This window comes from Rhinolophus ferrumequinum, chromosome 3 (assembly GCF_004115265.2).
Source record: "Rhinolophus ferrumequinum isolate MPI-CBG mRhiFer1 chromosome 3, mRhiFer1_v1.p, whole genome shotgun sequence".
Taxonomy (NCBI): Eukaryota; Metazoa; Chordata; class Mammalia; order Chiroptera; family Rhinolophidae; genus Rhinolophus; species Rhinolophus ferrumequinum.
The window spans coordinates 93893745-93913637 of record NC_046286.1 but is presented as its reverse complement, the minus strand read 5'-3'; the positions used below and the strand labels follow the sequence as shown (position 1 = coordinate 93913637).

At 43.2% G+C, this 19893-nt stretch overlaps 1 protein-coding gene across 8 annotated transcripts in view; it reads right to left on the bottom strand.

Annotated features, from left to right (window-relative positions):
- PLEKHG1 (pleckstrin homology and RhoGEF domain containing G1) overlaps positions 1–19893 on the bottom strand; it is a 211471-nt gene that overhangs the window by 13421 nt on the left and 178157 nt on the right. For all 8 annotated transcript variants that reach the window (XM_033103025.1, XM_033103026.1, XM_033103024.1 and 5 more), the window contains 9 exons: positions 17141–17291; positions 13967–14098; positions 12020–12202; positions 11830–11925; positions 10530–10616; positions 5486–5519; positions 3298–3393; positions 2520–2555; positions 947–969 (listed from right to left, as the gene is read on the bottom strand). In XM_033103025.1, coding sequence (XP_032958916.1) covers positions 947–969; positions 2520–2555; positions 3298–3393; positions 5486–5519; positions 10530–10616; positions 11830–11925; positions 12020–12202; positions 13967–14098; positions 17141–17291 — 838 coding nt within the window. The remainder of the gene's footprint in view (positions 1–946; positions 970–2519; positions 2556–3297; positions 3394–5485; positions 5520–10529; positions 10617–11829; positions 11926–12019; positions 12203–13966; positions 14099–17140; positions 17292–19893) is intronic.

Sequence of the window (19893 nt, the reverse complement as noted above, 5' to 3'; positions counted from 1 at the left end):
AATAGATTTAAAAACTCAAAATCTCACGCCAAATTTCAGGACAATGATCCAATTAATGTTAATAACTTTCAAAAGCTTCCAAACAAAAATATGTACTACCTGAAAAAAAGAAAAATCCCCATGCCCTAATTTTAGGAAAATCACTTAGGGATAAGATTATGTTGACTTTTAGACATATTATTGGGTTTAACTGAAAGATATAGTGTTTAGTAACAGGGTCACTCTGTCCCTGTGCTAAGGAGTGGTGTGAGTGGAATTGTGAGGGAAGAGTTTCATAGTGACATGCTTATAGATACAGAACATTAAACAAGTAGCCACAATCAGTTCTGTCAGAATTGTTCATTGAGACAATTGATCGGTAGCCATATTGGACATAGCTTATTCAGGTCAGGATGCAGTATCTATTAATCCATCATAGGTAATAAATTTGGATATACATCTTTCAATGGGGAATGCCATTTTTATTTCTCCTCTCCTAGCCTTTTATCAGAGGAGAAAAATCAAAACTTGGTATCGTGTAGTTTCATCGTTATGACATATGAGTACGCCTCTTATATGAGCAGCAGGACCATATTCTTAGAAGGAGGTCTTTGTGACTGAAGGCTAATGCTTTGAGAAGGGACCAATACTCAGGATGCAAAAGCCCTGGTCTTAGTGCACAGAGGCACAGGGCCACGTGGATGGACCACGCTAGCACTGTGTGGCTTTTACATCCTTACAGCTTCTGAGGCAAGAGCAGAGGGATGAAGAAATTGTTGCCTTATTTCGGAGAGATGAAGCAGGGGAGGGAGAGAGGCAGTTATAAAGACGAGTCCTCACTTAAATCTGTCAAAATGTAAAATAATTGTTTATACTTGGAACACAGGCTGGGGATGAGATATTTAAGAGTATATATAAAAAGCGTCTCCAGTAAAGATTTCAAAATAAGAAATGTAATAGTGCTTACCTTTTGGATGTCTTGTGCTGTTTCTGAAAAATAAAAGTTTGTTTTTTTTAAGTCTCAGGATTAAAAATGTACCTTACGTATAGGTTAGCACTTCCATTTTAAAGGACTTTTATGCTTATTGATCATAATTGAAGCCCAATCTGGGCCCTTTAGACCTAATTTTCAGAATATGCCTCTCTGTTACTCTAGTTATATGTCCTGTACTATTTGTAAAAACAACCTTACATACATTTGAGTGTTAAGTATCTTCTTTATTCCCTGAGAGAAATGTACCAATTCATGTTAATAAGTTTCAAAAGCTTCCCCCCAAAATATGTATTACCTGAAAAATCCACCTGCCCTAATCCATAAAACATAAAACTATGCTTCTGTTAATTTAAAACATTTTATTGGTTTTAACGGAAAGATAGAGCATTTATCAACAGGGTCACGTTGGTGCTGTGCTAAGGAGTGGTGCATCTGGAATTGTGGGGAGGGATTTACAGAGCTATATCCTTAAAAAGACCCTTACAGACACCTTGACTATGTGTGTCTCGTCTTTACAAAACGTTTAATTACAGAAGCATATAAAATGAAAAGTGATTGACCCCTCTCTACAAATCCCACCTGGGAGAGGTAACCACACTTAACAATCTGATGTTCATCTTCTAGGGCCCCGACCCGCTGCCCCATCCCAGCATAATGCACAGTTTCTTGTTTTGTTTTGTTTTTTAAATAAAGGTGCAATATGCAACACTGCATTCCCTGCTAAATATATGTGGGCACTGTTGTCAGTAGATAGAGACATACTTCCTTCTTTCTGACAGCTGCAGAATACTCCCTGTAGTATCCCAGGATATTCTACAACTTATTTAGCCATTTCCCACTAAATGAGCTATTACAAACACTGCAAAGAACACACACACACACACACACACACACACACACAAACACACACACACACAAAACCTATCCACACTTGGGTGAGTACTACTACACAGGAAGTATGCACTGTGAAATTTACTTCTACACAGGAAGTATACACTGTGAAAATTATAAAAATGGGAAAAATGAAACTGTTGGGTCAAGGGCAGATGCACATTTGAAATGTAAATGGACATTCCCAAATTCTGCTCCGAAGTGGTTGCAGAAATTTACACAGCAATAGTTTCAGAGTGCCTGTTTTTCTATATCTTTTGGCCAAGCGCACAGCTTCCTCCCATCTCCTCTAAATGTGATTTTTCTCATTACTAATATGGGTGATCATTTATATTGCCAAAATTTTATTGGCAGTTTGTGTTTCTTTTGTGAAACTGCCCATTTACATTCTCTGCCTTTAAAAAGAGTCCTTTGTCTCTTCTTTTTGATGTATAGGGGTTCTTTATATAATAAGGATATTAATCTTTTTATACCTGTTACCTATATGGCAAACATTTTTATGTCATTTGGCTTTACATTTTATAACAGGGCGTTATTACTATAGAAGTTAATCAAATCTGTCAAACTGTAATTCATCTGATGGGCTGTGTGTGTGTGTGTGTATGGTTTGACTTAGTGGATATTGACAAAATGAAAAAAAAATTTTTGGACTTACCGCTGGTCTTCAAAACTTTATGTGATCTTGAAGGTTCTGAGAGAAAAATAATGACAGCATCATTTGCACCAAATCAAGATTATTTTCATTATAAATGAATTATTAGTTTATAGGCAAATTAATTGAGCTCTAGAAATTTTCTTTCAAAGTCACCTAAATCCCCCTTGCTTAGACATTTAGCAGCAAGACATTCACCTCATCAAAATTGTAAGACAAATAGCTCCATTATAAAAACTGATATTTAATCACCTTTTTGACTCTCCCACCAGAGTGTGAACTTGCAAGTAGGAATCACGTGTGTTATTTATTCTTATATTCTCGGGCATTAGTACTGTGCAGGCGATTAGGTCGGTACTCAACGAATACTGATTCAAATAAAACAAAAAATATCTGAGGGCTAAGGGAATACTACCTGGAGTCTGGTTCAGCAAAGTATATGTTACAATTTTAGGTTTGAATAATCTTTTGTATGTGTCATGTATAGGACACAATTTTTCACTAGTGATAGGAAATAGGATTTAAGTACCTGTGTGCCAATGGTAAGATGCTGCGCAAAGTTACTTGATGGGTATCTGTTATATTCACCGGAAAGTGGAGAGTTAAGTAGAAGAGTTTTTTGAACAAAAGCTCGAGAGCCCCATCTTCACACAACCGCTAATGTATTCAAACTGTCCGCAAGCTCAAAACCAGAAAGTAGACGCCTTTTTGTCCAACCAAAAGTCACTTTCACTTCCAGTCCCCCATCCTTAGTAAAGTTTGATTATAGCATCCTATTTACCAGATTTTCTTCTCAGCCGATAAGGAGTGGAACCGTCTTTAGAACCACAAAGTGCTTTCGTCTCTCCCTCAGGACTGTAGCAGAAGCCTGGATAATCTGGAAAGAGAACCACACGCATGTGTAAGAATGAGGCGTTCTGTGACTTCTAAGAATATGGGTACGACTTGCATTTATTCTCTTTCCACACACGATAGATATAGCCCTCCTTCCGTAATTGGTGTTGAATATGTATCTCAGGTCTATGTTTACATTGGGACTTCCAGGAGTGTGTTAGCAAATTTAGTGCTTTCTCTCTCGCTTTCTCTCTCTCTCTCTCTCTCACACACACAAACACACACTCTCGATAACTTCCTACTACAGCCCAGAAACATTTGCAATCCTATGGCCCACAGAGGTCAGAAAATGCCATTAAAATAAAACTCCCTGCAGCTGAACTTATTATTACCAAGGCCCCTGATGAACGGTGGTGATAGGCCACAACAGAGGTCCTGTCAAAATAAAACCATCCGGAGAATTTGGTGAGGCATCTGTGCCCGGCGCTGTGGTAGAGGATGTGGAGCCCTGCCTGTCCCAGTGGAAGAAGCTGTCCTCCAGTGTAGTGACTCAGTATTTGTCTAGACATTGCTCCTTTCAACATCTGATGAATGCTTTTGGTCCTATCAGAAAAGGGATTTTCATTTAATTTCATAGTTTATGTCTTTCTACCCCATCTGAGGGGTACATAGATTTTTGGATTAAGAAAACCTGGTCTAATCCTAAAGTATTACCACATAATCCATGATCATCTGCACGCTGAAGCCTGAGGGTAACAATTTAGGATGGAGCTATAAACTGGTGTTCTTCGAATTGGGGTTAAGGCTCTGCAAGGGTATCGAGAAAGCTCTTGAAAGTTCGGAGGGTTGTAAAGACCACATACCCTTCGCAAAGTCAGTGACAAAGTTACATAAATGAGGTCATTTGGTCCAATGGACTGGCCTACTCTGTTCACACTCAGCCAAGTGCAAAGTCAGGGTAGGGCAAATAAGGTTATTTTTCTAGGCTGGGCCACTCCAGTCTAGTCCTGGTTTCCGGAAGACAGATATGTGGCACCAATTAGTGGCTTGAATTATTCTGTGCACCATAAAATCTTAATGGTGTCCAAGAGCTAGCCGAGAGCCTGGAAGTAAATCATTTTATTGAAAGGAGCTTGTCACAATAGGTGACCTCTCCAGATCCCCATTTTCCTTCCTAATTCTCACATGCTCACCCATGACCTTGCCTTCTCTTCAGAGTGCTTTTATTAAAAAACAAAAACCAAAAAAACTTAAAAGAGATTTCCACTGAATAAAATACGGGAATTTAGAGACCAGGGGGCAGTGAGCCCCAGCCCAGCATTCTGGTGGGGATCACCTTGCATCACTGGACATGAAATGGGGACTCTCGGGCACCATCATGGTGATGCTCATTTTTCTACTTTGGAAATGTTTCTTTTTTCTTCTGGAGCATGAACAACCAACAGGTTGAGGGCAAGTGAATCAGTGTTTGTACTTGGGGAAAGGTTCCTCGAAAATAAGTTAGTTAGAAAGTTTTAAGTAAAAGTTTGTCAGACTTGGTTGTCAGTCGTGAAAGTCATCGTTTCTCTGTTTTTCTACTTAATCTTGTTTCCTTAGGTAACAAGGATGTGATAAGTGCTGTTGAACATGGTCTTATTTTATGGGAAAGACCTCACTTATATTAATTCTCTGCCTGCTTGTGTAAGCCTAGAAATATAATCACACCTGTGGGGCAGTTATAATTTTAAAATTTGTGCTGCCTTGGGAAAACCAATAACTAGCTATCTAGTTAGTGTGATTCTTGCAACACATAGCTTTTCTGTCCATAAGGTGAAGTGGGAAAGGTACTGTGGGACCTGAATTTTTAATGGTGGTGAAGGTGGGGTAAGAGTTGACCCTGGAAGCATATCATACATTATTAGTTAATACAGAAACCTAAACATGCAGCCAGACATGGGGTGACTCACAGATAAACCAGGAGAAATCAGTGTAGAAACAAGTCAATGTGTTAGGAAGAGATGATACTGTCTGCTGACTATATGTGAGAACAGTGAATAGCGAGCTGCTACTTTCTTACAATTGACATTTTTATAAACTTTAAGATAGAAAATGTGATAGATAACAATTTCAAATTCTGTTAAGAAAACAAAACTTACGAATTGCATCCATTTCAAGTATTGCTTGCTTAGCCTGAAAGAAAAGAAAATGTAGCTATAATTGCAATTACCTTTTTTATTTGTTTGTTTCTGCTTTAAACTACCAATTCTAGTATGGGCCTTATACCACCTAAATTAGTGGTTTTTGAAAAACTTAAAAAAACAAAACCCTCAATATTTCTTTTAGGCATTAACACATAGTTCAAGGGCTTCAAACTGATTGGCGCCCTCATGTGTGGAGTAGATGCTGCATAATTGATGGACCAGAGCTAAGCTTACAGTCCCCACCTGGAAAGAAAGGGAGGGAGGAGGAAGGCAAAGAAAGCGACAAAGGGGTGGGGGAAGGGGAGAGAGGGGAGAGAAAGGAAACATTTCACTAAAGGTCCCAAAACCTGGCTGACCATTAGTATCTGTTGGTCAGCTTATTACAAAATGCAGATTTCTGCTACCCAACCCTGATCTACTGAACCCAAAGCTCAAAAGGTAAGTCCTAGCAGCCACACGACCAACCTTTCCCCGTATCACTGCAGCCTTATAACTATTTCGAGTTGATTGCAAAAAAGGTTGCTGGAAGTTTCCTCTGTTTTTCTCTTTCCAAATGCTATGAGATTATCATCAGCTCCCTCTCCTGGCTCCCTAGAGTACCCCTGCACCTACTATCTTTCTGTGTGTGCCCTAGAATCTCCAAGAGGGGGAGAAAGAGCTGTGGTGTGGGGGCAGGACTCTGAAGGACACGGTTTGCCACCCCAGCTCTGGCACTGAAGTCAGTGGGCGCTCTCACATCTCTGAATATTTCCTCAACCTTAAGATGATAAGATAGGCCCTACCTTCCAGAGTTGCTACTAGGACCAAATGACAAGCACTCAACCTGAGTTGGTTACCATCCACCCCCCAAGCGACTGGGCCTGATGACCTTGACTCTTGCTTCTTCCACACATACTTCTCCGCACCTCAGCCTTGACCTTCTGAAGTTTAACGCTTTGAGCCTTTTAAAAATTGTTATTGCTGCCATATGTTACGAATGTTTAGGTAAGTTAATTACCCTAACGTGAATCATTTTGCCTGAGGATTCAAAAAAAAAAAAAAATTCGTTTGTGTAGCCTTTCTTGCACCTTTAATATAATTTTCATTTTTCAAGGGTAGTGTAACTGAACCTACAAACATTATGCTAAAAGTAACTTTAAAAATTAATTCAGTTTTATTTTGCCCCATCTGTGATATCACAGTAAAAATATTTAGGCTAAATGGCAATTATATTTAATTTTAAAAAGGGGGTGAAGAAAAAGCCTTGATGCAGTTACCATAATTTTGAGAAAATACATGTTTGGGTTTTTATAACGTTGATTTTTTTTTTATCATACAGTCAGACTTTGAGACTACTAGTTGAAATTAATTTCACACAAACATTAGTTCAATTTCTGTGAAGTGCATTTATAGAACCATATGAATATATAAAATGCCAAAGTCTCTATTTTTACCTTTATTCTCAATTAATCTGGATGAGAGTTAGTTTATCTACCATGTATATGAATAGGCAATATGGCTATTTCCAAGAAGTTTTCTGGTATCTAGCAAGTTTGATTTCAAGAACACTGTTTTTCTCCGTCTTAACATTTAATTTCAAAAAGTACAAGTCCCACATTTTCCACTAGGAGTCAGCCAGGGACCATCACTGAATTAAAGGGCTGGAAGGAGGTTGGGGAGGAGCTTATACTAATGAAATTCCAACAGCTGTGTTAACATTATTAGACCAGTGATACATTCTTTGATGTTAAAAAAAAATTCCCCATTATTCATTTCTTTTATTTAATAGTAATAAATATATTTTGAAAGCTTTAAGAAAAAAAAATTAAGAAATAATTGAGGAAAGAAGTGAAAAGTTCAACTCAATAATCCTACTTAAATAGAAAACTATTGTAACATAAGTGGATAAAGAGTATTAAATAAGTGCATTTTCATTGCCACTGGGAACAATGTGGTTAAGACTTCCTCTTTGGAGCCAGACAGACCTGGGTTTGAACCTTGGCTCAGCCATGTTCTAATCGTATAAATTAGGCAAATTACTTAAAAGTCTCTGGGCCTCTGTTTTTATTTCTCTAGAATGGGGAGAATAAGGCCTTTCTCAGGAGGTGTTTTGCGTAGCGTGAAATAAGAATATAAAGGACTTAGCACAATGTATGTGTGCTCAAGAAGATGTGGATGAAAAATATAATGTTTAGGTTCTATAAGGATCAGGAAGTTAGGTAAAAATTCTATTGTAATATATTAACCACTTTAACACATCAAGGGAAACCTGCCTGGAATCCACACACCTAGTGTGGGAGAAAGAGGACAGGTTTGTGAGCTATTCTTGTTTGGTAATGGACTATAATTGCCTTTCGGAATCCCATTGGCAGTTTTGATTTTCCAGTAGACAGGTAAACAATAGGTGGGGCATATCAAAGACACGCGGCCATTGCTCAGAAGGGCATTCCAAGGCACAGGGCCAGCATCCAAGTGATTACTGATGAAGAAAATGCAGTCGCCTCTCTGCATCAGTTACCTGACGTCTCCTAACACACTGATGAAATGAGCCTCCATGCTTCATTCAGTAGAATGTGCACACACCTATGCACATTCATTTCCTGGGTACAAAATCATTGCTGACAGCCTCTGGGAACATGCTGCAAATGCTTTTCAAAGTATACAAAGAGCAAAACAGACTCTCTTTTCTGACAAATCTCAGTTGTCCTTATTTTCTACCCAGTTCTACTCTCAGGAGCATGATCGCATTTTCTGCCCCACTTCACTCCTGCCCCCTGGCATGGACCATTTCATCCTCCACCTGGATAACCTCTTCTCTACCCTCACCCTAGTTCCTTGTCACTTTATCTCTCGTAACCTTTTCCTCCGCTCTAGAACAGCACCTCTCAATCATAGCCGCCCCTAGAACTTTATCGTCACCCAGACCTGCTCTTCCTCTAAGGCAGGTCTCTAAAGGCCCTTTCCTGAACTACAGATCTGGATATTTCCATCTCCCCACCTTTGCCTCCTGCTGAACCAGTTCTCTGACTTTATAAGACCAGTCACCCTTCAACCCATGTCTATTTTCCCTGTTGGTTTCACTCTGCACTCAGCCTCTCAGCCTGGAAATCCTGCTCAATCACAGCCATACGTGCTGACTGAGCACCTCCCCACTCACCGCTCTGCCAGTCCCCACCCTTGGGGAACCCACGTGCACCACGGTCCCGCCACACGAGCTTCTGAGTTGTCGAGCAGATTTTAAAATGACCTCATCGCCCTGATCATGGTGGCCAGCTCCAGTGGGGTCTTTGTTGCCTTCTCGTAGTCATCCCACTCTTTAGGGATGTTCTGACCCTTTCCACTTTCCCCCAGGCACCCAACCCCAGCTTTGCTTCACTCACCCCGGACATGATATTACCACTGACTTCAGTGAAATCAAACCCTTTATCTTCCCTCAAACCCACCCCCATTTCTCGGTCCTCTCACCGCGCTTCTCTCTCAGCTCAGGGAAGATGTTTCTGACCCGTCCCTCTGCTTCCGATTCTTTCCTTCATTTGTCACCATACCTGTCTCCTCGGGTTTTCTCAGACCCATCGCTACTCTTCCTTTGGTTGTTCTCAAAGAACCCCGGCCCTTTGCAGATCACTTAGATGTTGGGCTTCCCAAAGGTTCTTTCCCTTCTACATCTTTATGGGCCCTTCTAGCAAATCTCAGGGCTTCAGTGACTGTCTGGGTGGAGAGAGCCTCCAGGGCCTCAGCTCCCAAGACGTGACGTTCCTCCTGCCGCCGACCTGCCCTTCACACGTGTCAGTGCTCCTCCCTCGCGCTCCCATCCAACCGGTTCCTCCCCTTTGCAGCCCGTCTCGGAACTCGCGGCACCATCCTGCTGGCCCAACTCCTGACTCATCCTTGACTTTTATGTCTCTCTGTCCTCATGCACGTAGTGGGCAAGATCCCCTTCCCTCTGCCTCTGTGATGGGTTTCACATCTGCTCCCCGTCGTATGCCGAGGCCCCCTGGCACTGTCCCTCATCCTTTTTCTAGACTATGCTGGTGGCTGGCCAGTTCCTCCCCTGCCGCCAGTCTCACTCCTCCATTCGTCACACTGTCCCCAAAGCTACACTCTCAGAACACGGGGCAGCCTAGGCCGTGCCCTTCTCCCCAACCCGTCAGTAGATTCCCACCAGCAGAACGATCCAGACTCCTTCGTGTGGTCAAGGACAGGAGAACCCAACGTGGACACTGCTGGAGACCGCCCGTCCTGGAACTGCTCCGGCCTAGGGCTGGCGCAGGAGCCGGCGCGTCACTTGGGAGCAGCGGTTGTCCACCGGAGCCCTTCACAGCCCCGCTGACCGCCTTCCACGTCCGCAGCCTCAGCGCCTCCTCCATCTCCTGGGGACTCAACCCTCCCATCTGGGCAGCTCTCGGCTGTGTCTGTGCTGTTCCCTCTGCTTGGTTCTTCTTTTCTGCTTCCCCCACTTAATAAAAATATTCCTCATCCGACAAGACTGAGGTAAAAGGCATTTTCCTTCCCCTCCCCGTGCAACTATAACTGAACACCTCATCCTTCCACAACACTTGGCTTGTCCCTTTATTAATTCATCGTGTCTGGCAAACAGTTCACTGTTTATAGGGCTCGCTCCCTATAGGTCCCTTCCTGGCTGAGTCTGCGTCTTGTTTTCCTAGCATTTCCACAGAGCTGAAGCCAGCTTTATTCAGTGTAGGTACTTAGTACGCCTTTGAATAAGTCTCATAACACTACTTTCTAGTTCTCTAGAAATGTCCTTATAGCTTTGTCCTTATTTTTTCTTGTTTCAAGCCCCAAAAAGGATTAAAAAAAGAAAAAGAAAAACAACCCCAAAACTCTCTACAGACTCTCCCTCCATGTGAATGTTTTTAGTATACACGACTGGTTAGGTGATCTCTTATGTCCTATATCTCAATTTTCTTTACGTTGAAGTTCAGTGTTTATTCCTGTCAGGCTGCCTTCCTGGGACCGGAATTCCTGTACATTTTTACTGTTTGTTGACCTCGTTTCTCACCTTAGCTGGAATCTTGGCCGCATGATTCTCCAGGATCAGTCTCTTCAGGTGCAGAACCCACAGGCGTTTGTCTTGCTGTGATTTCGCCTACCGGAAAGAGACTGGGACAGTCAGACAACTCCCGCCTCCACCACTCCTAACACTCAGATGCTCCTAGAACCCTCTGACAAGACGGGAGATACACCGCGTGGCCACAAAGCTCTGGAAAGGCTGCCTGACATACGGTGCTTATCATCCGCGAGAGGGCCTGGTAGGGAGGTGAGGACACTGCGTAGGGAGGCAGGGACACTGTGTGAGGGGGGCACTGCATAAGGGGGCAGGGCACTGCGTAGGGGAGCGGGGACACTGTGTGTGTGTGGGGGGGGGCACTGGGTGGGGGTTGGGGCACTGCGTAGGGAAGCGGGAACTGCGTGGGAGGGGACACTGCGTAGGGGGTTGGGGACACTGCGTAGGGGGTTGGGGACACTGCGTGGGAGGAGGGACACTGCGTAGGGGGCGGGGTCACTACGTAGGGGGCGGGGACACTGCGTAGGAGGCGGGGGCACTGCGTAGGGACGTGGGGGCACTGCGTAGGGGGCGGGGACACTGCGTAGGAGGCGGGGGCACTGCGTAGGGACGTGGGGGCACTGCGTAGGGAGGTGAGGACACTACGTAGGGAGGCAGGGACACTGTGTGAGGGGGCACTGCATAAGGGGGCAGGGCACTGCGTAGGGGAGCGGGGACACTGTGTGGGGGGCACTGGGTGGGGGGATGGGGCACTGCGTAGGGAAGCGGGAACTGCGTGGGAGGAGGGACACTGCGTAGGGGGCGGGGTCACTGCGTAGGGGCGGGGACACTGTAGGGGACGGGTGCACTGCGTAGGGGGCGGGGACACTGCGTAGGAGGTGGGGGCACTGCGTATGGAGGTGGGACACTGCGTAGGGACGTGGGGGCACTGCGTAGGGACGTGGGGGCACTGCGTAGGGGGCGGGGGCACTGCGTAGGAGGCGGGGGCTCTGCGTAGGGACGTGGGGGCACTGTGTAGGGGAGGGACACTGCGTCGGAGGAGGGAGCACTGCGTAGGAGGCGGAGGCTCTGCGTAGGGACGTGGGGGCACTGCGTAAGGGGCCGGACACTGCGTAGGGGAAGGAGCACTGCGTAGGGAGCGGGGGCACTGCGTAGGGAGGTGGGGACACTGCGTAGGGGAAGGAGCACTGCGTAGGGGAAGGAGCACTGCGTAGGGGAAGGAGCACTGCGTAGGGGAAGGAGCACTGCGTAGGGGAAGGAGCACTGCGTACGGAGGCGAGGGTATTGCTGTTACCTGAACTGTGTGCTGCAGCTTGGGATTCTTGTAATGGAAGACGCTGAAGCTGAGCGGCTCCTTGGGGATCACTTCCACGAGCATGAGGTTGCCACACTGAGAGGGAGAGCAGAGAGAGGGTGAGGCACACTTGGAAGGGAATGGCACGAGTGACTGAAAGTCCTTGCCCGTGACCAATATTCAGACGTACCAGGATGTGAGCTTTGTATGTAAACGTGTCGTCTCTTTTCTTTGTAATGAGAAGCAGCTTGTCGAAGAGGAAGAGGGTTCGCTCGTTCTTGGCCCGCTGGATGCGGAAGGTTCCTTCTAGTACCAGTTCCCCGTAGCTGGTCAGGTCTGGCCCCTTCCAGTTAGTGAGCAAACTCTGTATCTCCTGAAACAGGGAATGTCCCATGTGATTAAACCGGGGCTGGGAAGGCAAAGGTCAAGGTGGCCCATTTGTTGAGCCTCGAGAATGGTGTCTAAATAGCTTTGTCAGGGTCTAATGGATCTCCATGGTGTCTAATGATCCATGACATTAATCTACCTTTATGGGTGGTGTCACTTAAGGGTTAACAGATGAATCGAGTTGTTAGTCGATGAGTCGCCAATTATGTATTTCCATTCCTTAATCATCTCTTGCCTAATGCTTTTCAAAAGCTAGGTAAAGAGCTGCTGATAGGACCGTCTCAGATAGGTATCTCTCCCCTGACTTTCTCAGCCTCTGTTCTCCAGACAAAAACCTTCAGAGTTATTGACTTGGAAACCTTCTTCTGGGAACTGAACTCTACCCCACATATAAGCAACTCAAAACCAAAGCCTGTGAAAAATCATACAAGACAGATCTCAGTAATTTCCTGATAGTAATCCCATTTATGTGGGGGGGAGGAAATGAACATTTCTTCACCCCTATGTTTTGAATGGAACTTGATAGATATAAATGGATAACATGACTTTGAAGTTTCTTTGGGATTTACTGGACAGCCATACCGATGGTTTTTAAGGAAGCTGATTTTATTACTTTGGAAAATGAAAATGTTCACAAACCGTGTTTAATTAAGCAGCCCACAAGACAACCCAAAACTTCTTTGGTTGAAAGAAGAAATGGATAGAAATGAAGATAAATCTGAGCCAGAGCCTGCTTTAACAATGTCTTCAGAATGCCAAACAAATTCATTAAGGCATGAAAAACCAGTCATTTAGGCATTTCTGAAAATACAGTAGACATTATGGTTGACATTATGTCCACAAAACATCTGAATGATGAAACATCAAACCTTTTCTTACTGCTACAAAAAACAAGCATGGCCTGGAAGATGAGAAGGTTGCCTTCCTTTGATTTCTGATAGTCAATTGCATCCACCATACCTGGCTGCCTATCGATGAAACCAAGAGTTTTGTTTGGATTTGTGGGCCAAATAATGTTCTTTTTTCCTGAATTGGGTATAGGCTCTCTGCATAACATGAAATCACTCTGGGATTTTGTAACTCACTCCATGGACACCCCGGAGCCTGGGACTTCCCTCTGGGCAAACATGATCTTTTGTTTTTAAGTAGTTTATCTTCTGAGGTGCCCATGACATGACCATCGGCTTAGCATCTATCCAAAGTTTTCAGGGATTTAGGGCTCAAAATAGTGGTGCTGGAAGGGACCGTAGCAAAACCCTTGTCTGTCTTATTTTAAAAATGAGGAATCTAAAAGGAAGTGGTGATGTCTTGTCCTATGTGTAGCTGCGAAGGGCCTGGTTCCAGACTTAGCTCTCCTTTCTCTGTATCCCCTGCCCCACTGCCACACATCCACCACCTCACGAACTAGTGAGAGACGAATAGAAGTTAAAGACCCTTTAAACAACTTAGGGAAAGTTGCTTTCAACAAGAATTACTTATTTTAATTAACATAAGAGAAGGCCACCAGAGGCTCCAATTTTTAACTTGGGTCATTGAAGAGGCTATTAGCAAACTATTAGCTAAAAAGTTACCATGTAACTTTCTCTTAAATACCACGTTAAACAACGATCGGCACAATCGGTGTTCTGAGCTTTCTTCAGGGAGGACGATCAATGAAGTGCAGTACTTGAGCAGCCTTAATGCTTGATTTAGAAAATGATAAGTCTCCACACCTGCAGCACCGCCAGTCACCGCCACCTTGAGGGCTCACCTGTAACCGGACTGCGTGTTCATGTTTCCGCTTCATGTCATTGATGTGCCAGGCTACCCGCTGCATTGTGTCTATAGCATCCAGCACCACATCATAGCCTTCTGTGTCCTCATCAAGGTGATTTTCTATTTCCTTAAAAAAAAAAACCAAAAAACAAAAAACTGGTTATTTTCATTTTTCCCCCTCATTTAATCATTGAAACAAATAATATATCTATGATTAGTTCCTCATTCTATTTTTGCTTAATTATTTATACATCATTCCTTAAGGTTTTGAGATAACTCACCAGGAATACCTGTTACAGAATGGTGAGATAGGAGTAAAAACGGAGCTAGGTAAAATAGAAGTAGATTGGAATTTCACGACAGGGAGGATAAAACAAAACATGTACACAGGCCATTAAGTCTCACAGAGATATGATAGGATCATAAGAGATATGACAGTTGATATTAGAGTTGGAGAGTTCTGAGCTGCCTGACGGCCTTGTAATATAATTCCCACTCTTAAAATATAGAAAACAACTATTTTTTTCCTCCTAGAGGAAGTAAAATGTCTCTCACAAGACTAATACACAACAGACTAAACATATAGTGGACATAATCTTTAAAAAAATACTTCTATAGCAAGTGTATTTCCATGTAGTCAAGGTTTTAAAGCCCAAATCAAGTTTGCTAAAGAGCATCCTTCCGAGGCTTGAGGAAGCTGTCCTGGTTCTACTCCTCACTTTCTGATGGTCATCAGACACTTAGCCTAGCACTGGGGAGACGAGAAAGGGACACGATCTCTGTTCTAATTCTTTCCAGCACATGTCCCTAGAATCCTTAAGAATGTAAGGACAGGGATTATTGCATAGTTCCTTTAAACCTTTATTTTCTTACAAGTGCCTACCAGAGAGCCAGGTGGTCAATAAATGCTTATTAAATTGAAGCTGTATCTTCTTAAAACCAAAACAACAGTAAATCTTTATAAATGTGTAAGACAGTAAGAAGCTAGTGTAGTCAATTAGACCATTTCCACGACATTTATCATGCATGTTCATTAAGTTAAAGGATGGAGATGAAATCTTACGGTATAACTTATGCAGATCAGCTTTATTCTTTTATAGCCATACTTTATAAATCTTTTACTGAGTACTCAAGTTTTCCAACTATCTAGAAACTGAAAAGGAATTGACGTTTTCATTTTATGCTCAGACTCAGCTGTTAGAAAGACCTTACAAAACTGTACCACCAAACTAACAACTGCCAGGTAAGGACAGATCAACAGCCAGGTTAAAAAAAAATTTTTTTTTTCCTTCTTCGAGTCTGAGAGTCCATCCTGTTCATCAACAATCAGACTCAGAAGGACAGAGTGTATTCTTGTAGGGATCTTCATGGATGGCTACACCACTTTGAAGTGACGTGAATGACACAGAAGGAACACTCTAAACTATAAAAGCAAAAATACTTCAAAGGCAACCAGAAGTTCGTTTTTGATTAACCACTGTTCTTCCCCTTTTCCTTCACGACCAGCTGTTATAGACTGAATGTTTGTGTCTCACCCAAAATTCATATGTTGAAATCCTAACCCATATGATGCTGGTCTTTGGGGGTGATTAGGTCATGATGGTGGAGCCTGTATGGGATGAGTGCCCTGATAAAAGGACCCCAGAGAGCTCTCTGGCTTCTCTACAGCATGTGAGGAAACAAGGAGATGTCAGTCTCTGCAACTCAGAAGAAGACTCTCAACAGAACTCAGCCATGCTGACACCCTGATCTTGGGCTTCCAGAAACCGAGAAATCCATTTTTTTGCTTAAGCCAGGAAGTCTGTGGTACTGTGTTATAAAGCCAGCACTGACTAAGACACTCTTAATTTTGAGAATGAGGGCTGATTTTCCAATCAATTAACTTTTTGTAAGGCTCTTCACTTGTATCTGACATGCTTATAGGTAAGATCTTAGACTTTTCTTTGGATTGATGACCACCTTACTGTCTTAGAAATTATTGGGACACACTGGTCTTAGATGTCATATTCGCAGAATTCCAGCAGAGATCTACCCTGAGACAAGTTTTACTTAAGAGTTATTTGGACACTGATTTAGCAAATTAACCCCACTAATCTAAGAGATCATTAATATCAATTGAACAAAGAAACATCTCTGATACGGCTTCATAGGACACAAGATTCTCCAAAGATGAGCCACCCCGGCGAAAAGACAAAGCTGAGAAATTTCTGGTAAAGTTGGACCATAAGAATTCTTAAAATTTTAAATGTGTGTGAACTGAGCAATCCTGGAATGATTATCCAAGTTAGAAATCTGGAATCATTTAAAAAGAGATACATATAAACTGTAGGCATGCTGATATGGAAAGGAGCTCTGGATAAAATCTCTTTAAGATTTTAAAGTAGGATAATAAAGTAAAAATAATAGCTTAATTTTATTGACTGCCTGTGAGCCATATTGAACATGGGCCACTTATAGGATTTGAACCCAGGCAGTCGTGCTCCAGAGCCCAGCTCCTAACCACTGTCTTTCTCATGCAGCATGGGCAATCCAGTCCTACCTACAGAATGAAGATAACTTCCAACAAAACTTTTTCCCAGTTTTATCATCTTCCTTAGATGATAAAAAATGAGAATGTGAGTGCTACGTCTACCTTTGTTTCTAAAGCCTCTTTGAATTTTCTCCAAATAACGGGACATGATATAAAGAAAAGATATCCTGAAGTGATGCTAAGCCCAGCTCCGAGATCACTCATCACGTTGCTCACCTGTCTTCTCCCCTTTCAGCCCCTTCTCTTTGCTCAGACGAAAGCCGATCTATGACAAATCGCTCTCCCTCCCAACTGCCTACTGAATCTGGGCCCATGGAAATAAAATAAAACATAAAAAACCTGTTTTTCATTAACATGATAGCTCCCTGCCTGAAATGGTCACTGCCCAGAGCGAGGTACTCTGAGCACTGTCAGAATCAGAGCTAAAATGAATCTTTTTACTTGGCTGCTGTCAATGGGGCTGCAGGCCTAGAATATAAATATCTCTAATTCCTCAAAGCAGATTAGTCAGTTGCAAAGTACGAGTATGGAAAACGTTTCCATATGTCTCCAGCCTTTTCGGCTCTTTTCTCCCCCCTTAATATATACACACAAAATCCCCGTTCCCTGGAAAGAACTCAAGCACAGGCAGAAACTTACATGCAAAAGGAGGTGATACTTGAGAATCCGCTGAACTGGTTTCAAGAGATAGGACCCCAGGGGCAGTGAGTGCTTCAAAGTTTCCTGACGTTCCCTGAAGAATTTGGCCAGCGTCTTGTTCCTCATGCACTCTGTTAGCACAGCCACTGATCTGCAAGAAGAATAAATATTTTTATCTCAATAGTAATGCTGAACATGGGTACTCAAGTTTTAAATGACAATATTCATGCAATGCCCTAAAACAGGTAAGGAAGCAACAGAGCTATAGCCAAACTAAAAGGCCGCTGGGCAAGGCAGAGACAGTGTGTCTGTCTCTGGTGGGTGAATTAGAAAAAGACACTCTGACAGTGATGGCAGCACACGGACACATAGCTTGGCAAAGGGGATTTCTGTTGGCTGTTATCCCCCCATTGCACCCTGTCTGGGTGTCTTTGTAAAGTGTTCAAACTACACATCTGTATTCAGTTTCCACAGGTTAGACTGCAAGGAGGCATTCTCAGTGAAGCCTCAGTGAGGCTTTCTTTTTCTTTGTAATAAGAAAAAGGAGCTCTTTCTTCCCAGTAGATCTAGCCCCGTGCTGGGCATTGTCACCCCTTCTGCTGGTCGTCATTGTATAATGCACAAACTGCAGGACATTACGTGCAGGTTTTTGGAGACCTTGTCCCACAGGTCAACTTCCCTTTGAGCATCTTTGAACAGATTCCTCTTTCTTCCGCCAAGTGGCTCTGCTCATTCGAAAGACAGCTCCTGACACAGTTAGATAACCTTGCTCCTCAAGGCACATGTCTCACTGAGTGTATTAGAAAAGCAGGTCAGAATCCCTTCTCCATCCCAGCTCCCCCAAAGGTAGCAAGTACGGCCCCCAAGCATCCGAGGGGAATGGTTGAAATAATGCTCATAGCTTATAAATAAAGCAAGCTAGTGGGCTTGTGTAGTCACACACACATAAATTAAAATCTTATGGTCTCATAACTTAGAAGGAAGCAGGTGGAAGTAATTTCTCCCCAAGTGAGTAATATGTTTTCAGGATTAATTTAGAAAATCAGAGCCAAACAACAAAATAAAACTCCTTGAAAGGAGGTTTCAATAGCTTCTAATTAAGCTATTAGAAACCCCTTTGAGCCCATCTGCTTTGAGGATGATCTATTCAAACAGGTTTATGTCCCCCCTACATTGAGATTTCAGAACTTTCTTCCATCATGTAACCAAGGACCTTGTGTAAGGTTTTAGAGTCGTACCAGTTGCTCAGTAGCTTTTGGCCACGTGGAGGCTGGACCTCTTGCCAAAGAACCAGAACTTGCCACAGTCCTGAGCACACTGAACTACTCCACGTTCAGGGCACAGGGTGACATCCAAGGACAATGACCTGACTGGGTCTGGACCCCTCCCTGGGGGACAGATGTGGGCCTTGTGTCTCTTCACAGTGAAATCACTGGGGCGGGCCTGGTGTGAAGAAGGTGGACATCTGTCAAGATGTGCCAGTGACATTTACTATCACCAGCCTGGGTCCAAAGGGGGAAGGAAAATTGTCAGATGGGCTGAAACACCTGGCATCCTTGGCTTGTTAGGACAGGGGAAAGGAAACCTCAGGCCTTAGACAGCAAACTGATTGGAGACAAGGGGATAAGATGAAAAAATTGCCTATAAATATGAAAACCACACAGTTGGGTGAGAACTAGATGTGCCTGCTTCACTGAGAATGCCTTCTGAGCATCTCTCTGCTAACACATTTCTTTCCTTCTTCAAGTCAGACTCAAAATAAAAATAAAACAAAACACTTCCTCCAGGAAGATCTCCTTAATTCCCCTCGCTGGGACTTAACTACTCCTTCATCTCACGATGCATCTTTTGCTTCTATGACATATTACTGAGTTCATACTACATTAATTTGTATTTATTGATTTGCTAGCCCACTACTGCATTCAGTAGGGTTTTGACCCTCAAAAGAATATAAACCGCTAGAAGACAAAGGGTATGATTCCTAAGAGGTGGTTCCTATTTCCTACCAACCTACACCAAGCTTCGAACTGTGCTCCACGAACCACAGGCTTGTGCGTATGACTTTGCCTTTCCCTTGACCTGAAGAAAGAAGCTTAGTGACGGGGGCGCCAAAAATATGTATCCAAGTGGACACGTTGGTCAGCGTTGCTCAAGCAGTAGTTCACCATCATCAGAAGTGTCTGGATGCTGATGGTAACCACTTTGTGCACCTCTTGCAATTGCAGAAGTCACACGTGACTTGGATTCATTTTTTGTTATTGGTATATATTGAGTATTACAATTTTAATAGTTTTTTCCTTTCTTAAAATGTGTATACATTATTTTTACACCCTCTGTCTATAAAAAGCTGTCTTTATTTTATTCTCTTCTTTATTACTAAGTCAGAAAAATCATAATATAAACTTCCAAAATTGCAAATTCAGAAGTTCTTTCTTCACATGATGTGTTTGTAATGAAATTCATACAGATATAATCTCCCAAGAAGATCCTTAGTGCCTTGGAGCCTGATCACTGGGTCCAGAACTTCATTGATTCTTCAGAGTGTGCGTGGCTTTTCCTTTCCCTCAGGAGACGGCGGTTGATCCTGGAATTTCTTTGCATGGGGGTGTGGTACAGTGCTGGTTTTCAGCTTAAGGACCGTGGATTGAGATGGGGCATCCTACAATTCCCTGATATCCTCAGCACAGACGTAGAAACTTTAGGAGAGAACATTGCTTAAGTGAAACTGTAAACTGTGGGCAGGTCTCCACCCA